General features: G+C 39.9%; 1 protein-coding gene across 2 annotated transcripts; it reads left to right on the top strand.

The window, feature by feature from the left end:
• The first annotated feature begins 3,768 nt into the window (after positions 1 to 3,768).
• Positions 3,769 to 14,594, top strand: LOC113167311 (dystroglycan-like). 2 transcript variants are annotated; one of them, XM_026367817.1, is made up of 4 exons: positions 3,769 to 4,209; positions 9,176 to 9,256; positions 9,453 to 9,733; positions 10,824 to 14,594. In XM_026367817.1, exons 3-4 carry the CDS (start codon positions 9,467 to 9,469, stop codon positions 13,131 to 13,133), a joined length of 2,577 nt encoding a protein of 858 aa, XP_026223602.1. In that variant the 5' UTR covers positions 3,769 to 4,209; positions 9,176 to 9,256; positions 9,453 to 9,466; the 3' UTR covers positions 13,134 to 14,594. The 2 variants fall into 2 exon arrangements, with proteins under 2 accessions (XP_026223602.1, XP_026223601.1); XM_026367816.1 differs by having other exon boundaries at positions 9,176 to 9,733.
• Positions 14,595 to 14,708: the final 114 nt, after the last annotated feature.

Raw genomic sequence — 14,708 nt, 5'->3', positions numbered from 1 at the left:
TTAGAGCGTTTGTCTCTGATAACAAAACTATTACCCCAGTCACAGAGGTCATTAGGGGCTTTTCTTCAGACTTCCATTTAGCACGAGCTATCATCGAGAGCTGCACGTTTACCCTGTAATGGAGTAGCCTGATCTGCCACTGGTTGAACATATACAGCTGCTAATGACCAATCTCCAGTAATTGCCTTTGGGGTCTCTGATGGTGGATTAATTATGCAGTGTAATTGCAAATTATCAGCTAACTTGCCTCAGCAAGACTTGGCTGGGATTAAATTACACTGAAATACATCTAAATATGGCAAGATTAACCTACAAGTCCCAAATTTCTGTTTAGTAAAACATAATATTTAGTAAATAACTATTGTTGCTTTAACATAATAATGATATTTTCAGAAAGTAGGAGCGTGCGAACAATGTATTTCATTCTAAACACGTAGAAGTGATGATTGCACATCTTAGAAAATCTTATTTGTGCTGAGCAGGGAGAACAGATAACCAGGGGGCAGCCACAAACAGGAACAGTACACGGGTCTCGGCACTGTGCTGAAAGGAAATCCTGCTTCTTCCTGTTCTATTATCAGCTCAACATAACAAGTGACGGCGTGAGCAGACACCCACTGCAGACCAAAAACAAAACTTCTAACAGGTAAATAATGTATTCCTGAGACATTCTTTAAAGCATTTCAGTGTGGATGTTGACAAAAGGATCCTGTAAATTACTCTTTTCATGTCAGAAACCAAAAATCATTATAGGGTAGCTGTTCTGTATTATGACTGTCACATAAAATGTGTTGGAAATGAGAGATCTGTGAGAACAACATCTAAAAAGTAGAAAGGGTTTTTCCATTTGTTATTGAGTAAAGCCGATAAGGGTTGTCTGAAGTAATCTACCATTGTGAGAGAGGGGGGGAGATTGGCTCCACTGAGGGTCTCACTACTCAGTCAGCCCCCACAGTGGTCCAACAGTGTGCTCAGAATAACCCTCCTAATAAGTCACTTGGAAGAAAATGTGGGGAGTCAGCTGATTCCTAATCCACTCTCTTTCTCGCTCTGTGCTCACACATCAAGAGTCAGATTGATATGTGCAATCACATGAAAGCTCTGCAGTAGAAGTACCATGGTCTAGTAGACCTGCAGGTGTTGTTGTGTGTGTGTTTTAGCAAAATGAGAGCTGGAAGCATTTGCAATGGAAATTCATTGTCCATAATACGTATGCATCAACGCTAAACAAAAGGAAAAGAGAACAGCACCTGCTAGGATATGCATGTGTTCTTTTCAGCTGACATTCTTACAATTTACATATCGTGTCTGCGCCGAGGGTGAATTAACAAAAGCGTTGGGTTTAGAAACAATTAAGACAGACAATTCCAAAATAAGTTCTCATTATTCTGAAGTGTAACCTGTAAATGCAATCTATGACTAACAAAACAAAATTGTGGATTTTACAATTACATTTCATAATTTTATTTATTTAAGTTGTTGTTTGTTTTGCTACACGCATTTGGAAACTAATTCTGAATTAATTTAATCACTTATGCGTGTTCTCTTTGAATAGAACATTCATTTAGATACTCAGACTCCAGTCTTATCTCATGAGTCTACATTCAGACCCTGTGTTTCTTCATATTGTCGCCTTGCAGGGATGAACAAAGAATCAGGGGATTGACATGATTGACAGGCCTATGAACTATTACAGACAGGCTCTGTATCTCTATATTAAATCCTAATCATACTTGCCAAGGCTTTTATTAGAATATAAAGGCCCTTTCTTTGTTGCCACGAACATCAACTCAATTGTGCTCAAATATATTCACACAGTTTATAGTTTATGATAATGTGTGATGATGGCATTACATAAATGGCACCACATATTTCATGCAAATATTTTCAGTGGATTGAACAACAGCTAATCATTTGTTGGCAATGGTAATGATAAGAATGGCTATTTTCACTGTTTTATATGGCAGTATAAGTACATCTTTGATTGTTGTTGGATTTCAAGTTTTCTACTGTGCTGCTTCATCTTTTTCACCACTGGCTGTCAGTCTGGGAGATGTTCCTCTTTCAAGTTTTGTTCCCAGTAGAGCTCATGCCCTATTTAAAACCATAATAATGCAGGCTAATACAACGAGCCATTCATATAAGCTCAAAGAGAGCTCAACAAAGAAATGCCACCCTCTTTGTATCTGCTACGCCTTAAAAGAGGAAGGTAGGAAGTCGCCAAGGTGAAGAAAGGTAATCTCAAGGAATCTTTTGCGGTGCAGCAAGCTGGAGAGCAGGGAATGATTTGAATGTCTGCACCACAAATCCACAAACCAATACTGACTCCTCCACTGTACACAGCTCTAGTAACTCTAGTAACAGACAGTGACAGCATTAGATTTTTTTTTTTTTATTATTGCAAATTAAGTAACTATACTGTATATATAGTAAAATCAAACATGGTTATATGACAAGCTGTGCTAAGCCGCCCAACGCACCTTGTCATAATATCAGTTCCACTGAGGTTTATTTCTTCAGAAGGTAGATTTTCACCCCTGAGAATACAGAATTTTGAATTTTTTTTTTTGTAGGATATAAAAATGTTCAAAGATTTTATGCGTACTCGAACTGAAAAAAGGCCGTTTCAATTGTGAATCACTTCAACAAACTTCTTTGAACAAATATAACCTTTAGACCATGAATGGGACCCGCCTCATTTACCTACATGTAGCATTTCCGGTGTCATAAAACATGAGTAACAAAACCTTTTGTCCTAGTAAGTAATAAATAATAAACTTGATGGAAGATGCCATGAAACACAGATACAGAATCAGAGTGAACCTTTGTTACTTGTAACTACAAGACATTAATACACGTGGAAACACCTATGCTTTGTCTGATGATCTTTGTTGCACCATTCTGCATTGTTTTATTCTGTACTGATTTTATTTTGGATCAAAGTAGTCCTCTTGGATATACTTGTGAAGAATTTGATTAAATAAACTCTAACTTTTAAATTAGAAAGGATTATATAATAAAGTCATGGCACTTAAGAAACAACTACCAGCTTTAAACTGTCAAATGTGATCATTCATGATAAAGTCTATGAGAGTAAATCTCTCCAGGTACTACATGATACAAATAAATGAATGAGCTGAATGAAACTTCATTTTTCATCTGTTACATTGTAAAAATGCATACATAACCTACGTAAGTAATCAGTATGCGTGGCAGGAGATAAAGCCATGAAGGTCACTTCCATGTCTGTTGGCTCATAATTGCTATGCAAAGTCACTGAGGGGGAACCAAGGATATAAACTGTTGTGTCTTTGTATGTCTGTTTCGAAATAAGAAGAAATACAGATAAAAGATCAACATTTTGTCTTACATGTCACAACACCTGGGCATCTTTCTCACAAAAAAACAAACAAACAAAAAAAAACAACCAAAACAAACAAACAAACAAAAACCAGAAGCAGTTTCCTGGAGTTTTATATTTTTAACCTGAAAAATAATGTGTCACTGATTGCGAGGTTCAAAAGTAGAACCTCACATGGCAAGTAACCACTAAATAGATGTTAAATCTATTTAGTGGCTATTAAATAAGGAATTGAACAAAACAGTTACAGAGCTGAAAGCTTTACAGGAAGCAAGAAGATGAGCGGCTTCCTCTACAGTGGCCACAGGCCAACTTGTGTCAGCCCATCCAGGTCCTCCAGCTTTTACCTTTACCCCCACCCCGCTTTCATGTCACTCACTTCAAGACTAATGAACCCACTCAAGGTTGGAATAGGAAATGCGTGGCGATGCGTGATCATCACCATCAAGTAGCTGCGGTGCTGTGGCGAGGTGACTCCAACTAACTACCCGCACCGTTCATTTGAGGTTTCCTCTTGTCACCTGCGTGTCTCCAAAGGAAGGAGAGGAGGAGCCCTGCTGCTACATGCGACTGGCCTCAACCTGTAACGCTACAGACCTGTCTGCGAAGAGGACAGAGGCAGCAAGGGAGGGGTAGCTGCCGACATAATTACAACAGAGAGCTGGGAACTATCGGTAGACTTGACAAACCGGGGAGGTATCCATTCCCTAGACTGTGCTCAGATACCATGCTTCATAAAAGCTAAGGAAGACGCATGTTTAATGGCATTTTGGAGGTCTCCGCGGTGCTCCCCGGCTACGAGAGGAGACATTACGGCGCGAGTTAGCTAACGTTAGCTCGCTAACAAGGTCAGTTTAAATTTGGGCTCCGTCGATGTTTTAGCTGTACTATCATTAAAAAATGCCACCCTCGTTCATCTGTGCTAACTCGGCTAGCTTACAAAATTAGCACGAACACCCATCCGCAGACAGGACAGGTAACAGCTATATTTGTCATCGGCATACTCTCTTGACGTTAGCTTGTTGGTTAGCCCCACTCGCTGGTGGCTAACATGGCTCAGACCTCGTTTGACGTTCAGCGTTTGAAAGTGTCGAGAGCTGGATCTCGCTTTCCTTTTGGGGGGGGTTACTACAGGAAAGCGAGGTTTTGTAAGAGAGTAAAATTGTAAGTAGTGCAGCCTGATGGAGCTAACGTTAGCTGTAATGTATTTGACAGAGTTGGGCATGTGTGTTGTGGGTGCCCCAGCAGCAGCAGCAGCAGCAGCTCGCTGCTTGTTTCCGCCTAGAATAAAACAGGTGCATCTGCGCTAGCGATGGACAGATGCAGGAGAGCAATCCTCCGCTACTGTGCTACTGCATTTACCGTCTTTCGTGTTTGCATAGTTTTATGTAACAGTGACACCGTACGTACATGATCTACCCAGCATGTGAAGCTAAATGATTTATCAAGGTTGAGCGTCGTAGGTGGCGTTGTGATTTACAGAGGCCTTGTCTACCGAGTCCGAGGGAATCGAGGGCAAGTGAAACGGGCCCGGTAGCTAACAGTTACCGTTTTAGTTCGCTAACGCTAGCTCGAAGATACTAACTAGCTAGCAAAGTGGATATTAGCTACAACACAATTTCCAATCAACCTTGAAATGCGATTACGATAGTTATTTCGATGTTGTTAATTGACACGTCGAAACGTCTGTTGTAATGAACCACGGGATGTTTAGTAAAGTTAAACAGGTTAAGATTGGCTTAATCCGACGATCACTTACTACTAGTTAACGTGAGATTAACAAAATGTTGATCGGTAACCTTCACAGTAACGTTAGCTCCAGTAGCTCGGCTCTAACTTTATGTATGCCATAAATCACAACTTATCGAGCAACAGCAGTGTCAAGTGTCAAGAAAATCAACCCACAACACCAGTAGTTTTCAGAGGAAACTGTCATTTCTTAAATATATTTACAAAGCGTCGTCTTGCACTTGAGCTTTGCTCCATGTTTAGACGCCTCTAAACTCCCAAAAATGCACTGAAGTGATTTGTTGACATCCGACACAGGGATTTGACAGCATACAGTTGTTTTCCTGTGGCGTTAAACGAGTTTGCTCTCGGGTCATTATGCCAGGTTAGACCTTCACTCAGCCAAGGCCAGTTTTGTGTTTTCTCTGCACATATTTCATTACTTTGTTGAACAGTTTGTTTTAAAGGGGGGGACACAAGTGAAACATCCAGTTGCAAAGCAAGCTTGTCTTGTGAATACGTTTGTTATTCAGCTCATGCACTATCTAGAGGCTGCTGAATGTGGTACGTCAGTGCAATTGGCCCTGAGTGTCACTTTGCATCAGAGTCCTAATTATTTTTGACTGTTTTCTAGTTTTAACTACTGTTGAACTGCACACAGCATGGATGCCATGGTTGTAAACGCTTTCATCTCCCTAGTCGTGTAGGCCTCGGTGTGAAATGGACAGGAATTGCATTGTACTGTTTACCATAAATGAAAGAGTGTATCATAGAAACAGGTTTTAGTAAATGTGCAGTGTGGAAAATAAGATTGTATTACACTAATTTAGCACTGGGGCTTTGAAACCATATCTCTTACATATTTTTGCAGCAGTGTCACAGCTCTGACCCAGTGCTGTTGTAAAGAAATTGTCACAGTAATCACAGTGAAGCACGGTTATCCCCTCTGTCAGTAATGTAAAATGTCATTAACATAGGCTGTGTATTAAAAAATAGGCTTTCTGTATGTCCTCTAAGACCATTTAATAGGCAGATCAGGTTATCATACGTTACATTTTTATTCTTTCTACATACATTCTTCTCTGCTATAGGCAACATGGATTCATCTTTATGCTTTTGTTAAAATTGTCCTCAAATGACACATCCTCATTATTCTTGTTGAGGTTTACTGAACCCAATCACATCCTGTTATGTATGTGTTTCAGTTTAATATTGTTGTCTAGTTCAGTGGAACTCTGCAAATCAACATTGAAACCTTTTCTGTTTCTTCATGAGATGTTGATTGAATTGAATTGTGAATTACTAACACACTGTGAAATGAGAACGTGATAGAAACTAGGCCACATTGTGGAAATCTTACTTTGATGCTCAGATGTTTTTTTTCTAATGTATGTGGCAACTGCCTGAGGTGAATTGTAATGCTCAATTCTGAATGAAATTAGGCTTATGGGCAAAATGTTAATGTTGTACAACACAAATGGATAGATGAATAGAGCAATGCATTTTGTCTTTATGCTCAGCTGGCATATTGTATGCCACTCAGCCTCTAGGTATTCCTCCATGACCATGTCTGTTAAAGAGACTGCATAGTGTTTATTGTCCTCAGAGTCAAAACCAGGCTGTACAGGGAGAGAGGGGAATGGGATAGAAATTCCACTGAACTGACTCAGTAGATAAAGATCCCTGATAAGGTACATGTCTCAACCTGATAAATGGTGAGAGACATGGCTCAGTACTCTATGTGTACGTGAGAGTAGATGGCAAAATAAATTGTCAAAATAGATAACTTTCTTTAATCCATCCAGTGCTTTCAAACAAAAATGCAGAACGGTCAAGGTTACAGGAGCTGTGCAGAATTTATTGTATGTTATAGCTTTCCCAGCTGGTGGTCTAATCATAACTGTCCTCTCTGTGGTACGTCAGTTCAATTGGCCCCGAGTGTCACTGTGCATCACAGTCCTAATTATGTTTGACTGTTTTCTAGTTTTAACTACTGTTGAACTGCATGGATGCCATAGTTGTAAACACTTTCATCCCCCTAGTAGTGTAGGCCTCAGTGTGAAATGGACAGGAATTGTCCACACTGAAGCCTGTGCATTGTACTGTTTACCATAAATGAAAGAGTGTATCATAGAAACAGGTTTTAGTAAGTGTGCAGTGTGGAAAATAAGATTGTATTACACTAATTTAGCACTGGGGCTATTTTAGCACTAGATACCTGCGGTATGAGTAGAGTGATGATATTAGTAAAAAATAAAAAAACAAAACACAACCCAATATAGTTTAAGATGTTTTATTAGTCACTAATAGCAGATGATTTACTGACACAGTAGAATTTCCCAGATAATAAATATCACCATACATAGCTACCTTTTTAGTATGTAGGTTTTTGTCCACTAATGCATCATACATTTTTTAAATGAAAAGGCAGTGGGTCTCAATATCACAGGCTGAGTTGTACACTACTAGAGAGATACTGGCTCCTTAGAATAACATCATTAGATATGAATAATCTGGCCAGTTACTGTAGAAGGGTGTGAAGGAGAACTATACCTGAATCCACAGAGTTAGAAAAGTAGCTTTTAAGGAAAAGAGTTTGAATTTGATTGTGAACTGTACAATCCATAGTAATAGAGGCTATTGTTTTTAGTGGGTTTTCAAAGACTGACATAGAGTGACCAAACCTTCAATAAGCATTCTTATAAATAGAAATGTATAAGGGCAACACACACTTACAGAAGAATATCATTTTAAGAACAATTTTTTTCAGCCCCATAAATATTTAAGCATTAGAGGACTAAATTGCACTAATGAAGTCTGAGACCAGTGTCTTGTAAGCTTTTCAAAAATGTACTTCCTTCATTCTTGTCCTTTGCAACATGATATGGTACTTTGGTATTACACTTTGAAACCGGTAACTGCTACAAGATAGAAGTTTACACAAAATTTGGTAGAATTTACTGCCAGATTTCTCAGGTTCCCATCACTTTCACCAGCAACTATTGAAAATCTTTCTTCCCTATTCACCAGGGACAGTACAGGTTCTCAGTTTAAGATACCGCTGTTAGAGAACGTGGATTGCAAAAAAAGCCTTATAAAATTGTTTTATTACGTAGATGCAAAGGTTAAAAAACACAGTATGAGATGAGTTAAAAAAAAAAAAAAAACAACTAATATTTTTTTAAGATACTTGATGTTATTTCCTTATGTAAACAGAGAGAAGGCTAATATTTAAATGTCATATGTCACTGCAGCATAGTTTGTTATTGTTAACATCTGGATTGGAAGTGGAATTTCTGCAAATTGAATTCAGGCTGTAACAAAATGTGTATAATTGATTGTTTAGTCTAGAGAAAGGGAGAGAGAGATCAACTAATCTAAAGCTTTATTTGTTACTGCTTTGCAGGCATAGAGTTTACTGAAAGACTATTAATTTGCATGCATGGTTGTTTTCAATAATGACTACCTCTCATTAGTCTTATTAAATTTTATAGCTTATCCTGGAACAGTGATGATGAGGTCTGTTCCGGCCTATGTTAGGGTAAATACAGGTATAGAAGTAATTTGTGTAATGCGTCCTATGAGGACATTTAGAGCATTTGTAAAAACTGACTAATAACAGATTCTAGACCAAAAGCCTGTTCAGTGTATGACGTGTAGTACTAAAACCTTCTGCAAGAAATCTTCTCCCGCATATATTTTGGAGTGAACAAATTGATGTCACAGCCTTGTGCTGGTCAGGCATTAGGATTCAAGGCATTTGGCTGACCCTTCTGGCTGTTTTGAGTGTTAGAGGATTGGGGTTGGCTGGGTCAGCACAATGGAGACTAATTCAATCCCCCAGGGCACCTAATTAAGACCTACAACCAAGGCAAACTACCTTTGATACTTCTACATGTCAGGGAAATAAATATTATTCAAAATGTTATCACAGTTCTTTAGTAGAAGAACTTAGATTTTTGAAAAGTGTGAAATCTAAATAGAAAATTGAAATATAGTTTATGCAATTGTATGGTTGCTCAGATGTTTTTTTTTTTTTTCATTTATCAATCTCATCACATTAATTTTTTTTTTTTCCTCACGTAGCTGGCTGACATGGCTGTCTAACAGGCTGCCAAAGATCTCTTCATGGATCACAGAGGACACCAAAGAAAAGCCACTGCATCTGTGAGCATAGCCAATAACTAGGAATCTGACGCACAAGCATATTATCAGGCTGAATTTAGTACATGTGGTCTCTCCAGTTGTTCATAGGTATCAGTTGGGCAGCCTATTGCTATGCACTCTAAAAGGAGAGAAATGAGTTACGGGGATGCTGGGAGGAGCAGGCTTCTTTCATGCAGGACTATCCCTCTGGTAATAGGGCTTCTAGTGACCATGATCCAGGGGACCATGTCAGAACAGCAAGAGACAATGGTGGAGATTACATCTTTGGAACTTGAGGCTTCTATGCAGTCCTCTGTGCTCTCCGAGCTCCAGGCTGCCACATCTTCAGTTGGGGAAGGGCCGCCTACAGCTTTCCCAGATTCCTCTACAAAGAATGGGGTAGTGCACACTGGCATACCTGATTCCTCTGCAATCGTGGGTCAAGTGTTCCAGTTGAAGGTTCCACCAGGACCTGCCAATGCAAGCTGTAATGTACATGTAAGTACATTGAAGATTTGACATAAAGAAAAAAAATCTATATTAAGATAAATTTAATGTTGAACTTTTATGCGGAATACTTGGTTTCTAATATTGAATCCCTCATACCTAATGTGTTGTTTACAAATCATTGCTTGTAAATTATTTAACATTGATTTAATGAGGTCAGTCAATTAGAGCAGTATTTGTGTTAAGAAAAGAGAACCAAATGGGAAGTATAGGAATACGTTTTTATTTAAAAAGAGTTTCTTTGCTTATTTGAATTTGCCAAACCATGATAATATTTTCAATACTAAATGTACTGAACTGAATAATAATTACATTGAAAAATATTGTATTGTGGACTTGCAGTAAAGGTCCCCAGCCAGACTCAGACTGTTACATGGTTACACGGCATGCACTGTAAGCATTTGGTGTATCAAGGCGCTCCCAACTATTTTTAGTGTCTATGTATTTCCCTAATGGGGACTATAGTGGCCATGTTTTGCTGTCACTATGTAAGTGTACTGTATAATCTATAGCATTTATTCCTGTTACACTGTTGATTGAAGCTGACTATGGTGCAATTTATTCCAGTCAGATTTGTGAATAAAATGAGATTGTTACTGGTCCACGTGGTGATGCAGAATGATATCCTGTCATACAGCAATAACTCAAAATGAAGAGCGATGACTCACATAGTTGTTATTATGAACAGTAGCTCACTCTGCTTCCTGTTCATATTTCCAAAGATTCGATAAACTAAATAGAATTTGGAGGTTGAATGGTTAGTGAAAGCGTTTGGCTTTTATTCAAGATATTTCACTGGCAACTTGGTCAATAAGAAACACAGAACTGAATATTAAATTGATAATAGATTTATCAATATTAATTTACTTTGAAATCCTTATAAAAGTTAGACTCCTAGTCAGGTTTGAGACATCACTGTGGTCCTGGTAACTTTTTATGGTCATTTGTAATTTATACAGTTATTTATATAGAAGTAATAAAAGGAACTAATAAGTCTTGCCTTTTATATTTAAGTGCTATCTCAGAAAACTCCCTGTAGAATAAAATGGTGTTAACAGTGTTATGTCTTTTCCTCTGGTAGCTCACTGAGATGGGAAAGGAGACTTTACCCACCTGGCTATATTGGGACAAAGAAAGCTGCATTCTGAGAGGCTTGGCCCTGGAGCATGATAAAGGTGTGTATCATATCTTGGTGTCAGGAGAGGAGATAATTGAGAAGAATGGCAGCCAAATGTTCCCCAGTACCGTTTTCTCCATTGAAGTATACCCAGAAGAACGGGCAGACACGGAGCCAGCCCTGCTAACTCTGCAGTCTGATATCAGTGGCCTCCATCCTTTCACATGTGGCTCTGAGGAACCTGTCACTGTCCTCACTGTCATCTTGGATGCTGACTTGACAAAGATGTTTGCAGAACAGAGGGTCAACTTACTGAGCATAATGAGAAAATTCTCACATGTGCCTCTGGAGCACATGAGGGTGGTCCCTGTGGTCAACAACCGCTTATTTGACATGTCTGCATTCATGGCTGGACCAGGGAATGCAAAGAAAGTGGTCGAGAATGGGGCCCTATTGTCATGGAAGCTTGGATGTGCCCTTGACCAGAACAGTATCCCTGATATTAGCAGCGTCCAGTACTCAGCAAAAGATGGGACCATGTCTGCCAGGTTGGGATACCCAGTGGTTGGTTGGCACATTGTCAACAAAAAGCCCAATGGAGTGAAAAGAGTTAGACGGCAGTTGAACAACACTCCTACTCCAGTGCCCTCCCTTCTCCCTCCAACTACTCACCCAGAGCCCCCTGTACGCATTGTCCCTACCCCTACGTCACCATCTATTGCCCCAGCAACAGACAATTCTGCTCCCCCTGTCCGAGGACCTTTACCTCTTCCAGTGAAACCTACTATGAGGGTCAGAGATCACATTGCCCACACACCAGTCTTTGGACCTCCCCAGCCCACAAGAGTACTAGGAACTACAAGCACCATCCCGATTCAACCAACTATGACCCGGCCTACCTTTGTAGAGGCCACAGCTGTGCCAACACCACCATCCACAACCAAAAGACCCAAACCCACTGCCACAAGGAAACCCAAAAAACCCAAATCCTCCACTCCAGCTCCTCGGGAACCCAAGTCCACAACAGCTAAACCGCCCAGACGCACAACTCCTTTTTCGTTGGCTCCAGATTCAAATGATCAACCAGAGATCCGTAACCCCATTGATCAGGTGAATGCATGGGTTGGCACATATTTTGAAGTTAAAATTCCTCCTGATACATTCTTTGACAGAGAGGATGGCACTACTGATAAGCTGCGTTTAACTCTGAAGAGAAGCCCCAAAGAAGCAGTGAATGAAACATCATGGATTCAGTTCAACAGCACTATACAGCTTTTGTATGGCCTTCCAGATGAGCAGCATGAGGGGAAACATGAATACTTTATGCTGGCCACAGATAAGGGTGGGAGGAGTATCATGGATGCATTTGAGGTACAGGTCAACCGTTGGTCTAATAATGACAAACCATCAGTTCTGTTTGCTGCTCGTTTTGTTGGTGATCCCAATACTTTAAGCAGCGATGTCCATAAGAAGATCCTTTTGACTAGGAAGTTGGCCTATGCCCTCGGGGACCGCAACAGCAGTGCAGTGACCCTGAGAAACATTACAAGGGGCTCCATCGTGGTGGAATGGACCAATAACACTCTCCCGCAGAGTTCTTGTCCAAAGGACCAGATCATACTTCTCAGCAACAGGATTTCTGATTCCAAAGGAAAACCTAAACAGGCCTTCATCAAAGCCATGGGGCCTGAATTCATACCTATTAACATCTCCATTCGTGGCATCAACAAATGTCAAAGTTACACCTTCATCCCACCAGGAGAGGTGCCTTTGCCTGTTCTTCCTACAGCTACACCTTCACCTGGTACAGGTCGTAGGAGCAGTGATGATGTTTACCTACACACTGTCATTCCTGCTGTTGTGGTAGCCGCCCTGCTACTCATAGCTGGCATCATTGCGATGGTCTGCTATCGCAAGAAACGCAAGGGTAAGATGACCATAGAGGAGCAGGCTACTTTCATCAAGAAAGGAGTCCCCATAATATTTGCAGATGAGCTGGATGATTCAAAGTCTCCGCCGTCCTCCAGCATCCCTCTTATCCTTCAGGAGGAAAAACCTCCACTTCCCCCTCCAGAGTACCCTAACATGGCTGGCCCCCACAGTACCCTACTTAACCAGGACCTGCTGGAGGAATATTCTCTTTATCAAGATGATGATCCTAATGCACCTCCTTATCAGCCCCCACCACCATTTACTGTCCCCATAGAGGGCAAAGGCTCTCGTCCCAAGAACATGACCGCATACAGGTCACCACCCCCTTATGTGCCTCCCTAACGCACACTGGCGCTTTCAGTTTGGAAAGCAGGTGCAGTGTAGGGATGCTTGTTGAAAATGAAATGACTTTGACTTTGTAGAGGAGCAGGCAATCATACCCATATATTTGAACATCATGGATAAGACACTGTATTGTACAATTGTACTACTGGCACAGGACAAATTGATGGGAAACAGTTTGTAATTGCAGCACTCTTCTTTTTTTTTTTTCTTTTCTTTTTTTTGTCCTTCAGATCTGCTTTTGACTTCTTGCATATTCTTTTGTCTGTTTTTTGCCAAGAAGAGTCAATTTTATCTTCAATGATGTACTATTTCTATTGTATAGAAAATAATAAAGAACCAGGACTGAAGTCCACAGGGCCTTTGAGCAGATGTCACCATGACAACAGACTTGAGGCTCTCCCTCACAATGTTAATTTTTATGAGTTCTATATCACTCTTATCTGTCCTTGGGCTAGGTTTACTAAGATTTTGCACCTGTTATTTCTAGAGGGGAATGAAATACAAAAAGCCAAACTGAAAGCATGGAACACTTTATTTACACAAAAACCAGTTTGTTTCTTAGACTTTGATCTTTCCCTCCTCTCTTATATGCTTTGCTCCCTCTTGACAATAACATGCAAAACTTGCACTTATGCAAATTCTTGTTAAACCTTGCACTATGTGTCTTGCGCAGAATTGAACGCAGTAGGCGGTAGTTCAATAAGGAGGAAAAAAAACAATCTTTTTGTATCCTTGAATTCCCCACATCAGATTCCTGTGGTACTTGATCACAATGAACATTACACTGATCACGCCTGTTGTACATCTAGCCTAATTAAGTTGCAAAACAAATGACATTTTTTTTGTCTTAATGTGCGTGCCATTGAACCTGCCTGTGAGATGACTGGATTTGCTGTTGCCAAGGTGATGTCTGTGGTCAAACCTTGTGCGGTTGCTACAACAGTAACAAAGGGGCCAATGGTACGCTGTGGTTCACAGCAGGGTGAGAATTGGTGACACAGTCAATGAGGTGGATCCAATGTCTTACATTCAGTTGGTTTTATTGGTATGCGGGGTGGGGGGGCCTTAGAGTACTGTATTATCACTGTTCTGCCTCTGGGTGTAGCACTGTTATGTTTAGTGCATTGCCTATTGCCAGTTCAGATGAGGCATGGGGACAAGGGGATGTACATAATTGTGTGCCTGTGAAATTAAACAACTCCATAATGTTAGTGTTTTATCAGTAAACCTAGTCGGGGAAGGCAGGGACAGAGTGGGAAATAATTTTATTTTTTATTTGTATGTCTAGATTTATGATCGCAATCATTAAAAAAAAATGACTTTATAGTTTGTGAGGGTACAAAAGAACGTTTATCTGCCTGTCACAAAAAAAATAATGCATTATCTCAATATGATGGGGAACAAAGAAACCACAACAATATGTGAATTATGTACATTTCATATCTGACACCACCACAAGAAAAAATGGTTAAAAATCTAATGTTTTTACTGAGTTTTTGATACAGTCTTAAACTTGTTTTATGAAAATATATTAATAAAATGTAATACTATTTGTAAAGCCTCAAAATTGGT

Source organism: Anabas testudineus, chromosome 7 (genome assembly GCF_900324465.2).
Source record: "Anabas testudineus chromosome 7, fAnaTes1.2, whole genome shotgun sequence".
NCBI lineage: Eukaryota > Metazoa > Chordata > Actinopteri > Anabantiformes > Anabantidae > Anabas > Anabas testudineus.
The sequence above is the reverse complement of the archived record's forward strand: the minus strand, read 5'-3'. Positions and strand labels throughout refer to the sequence as shown.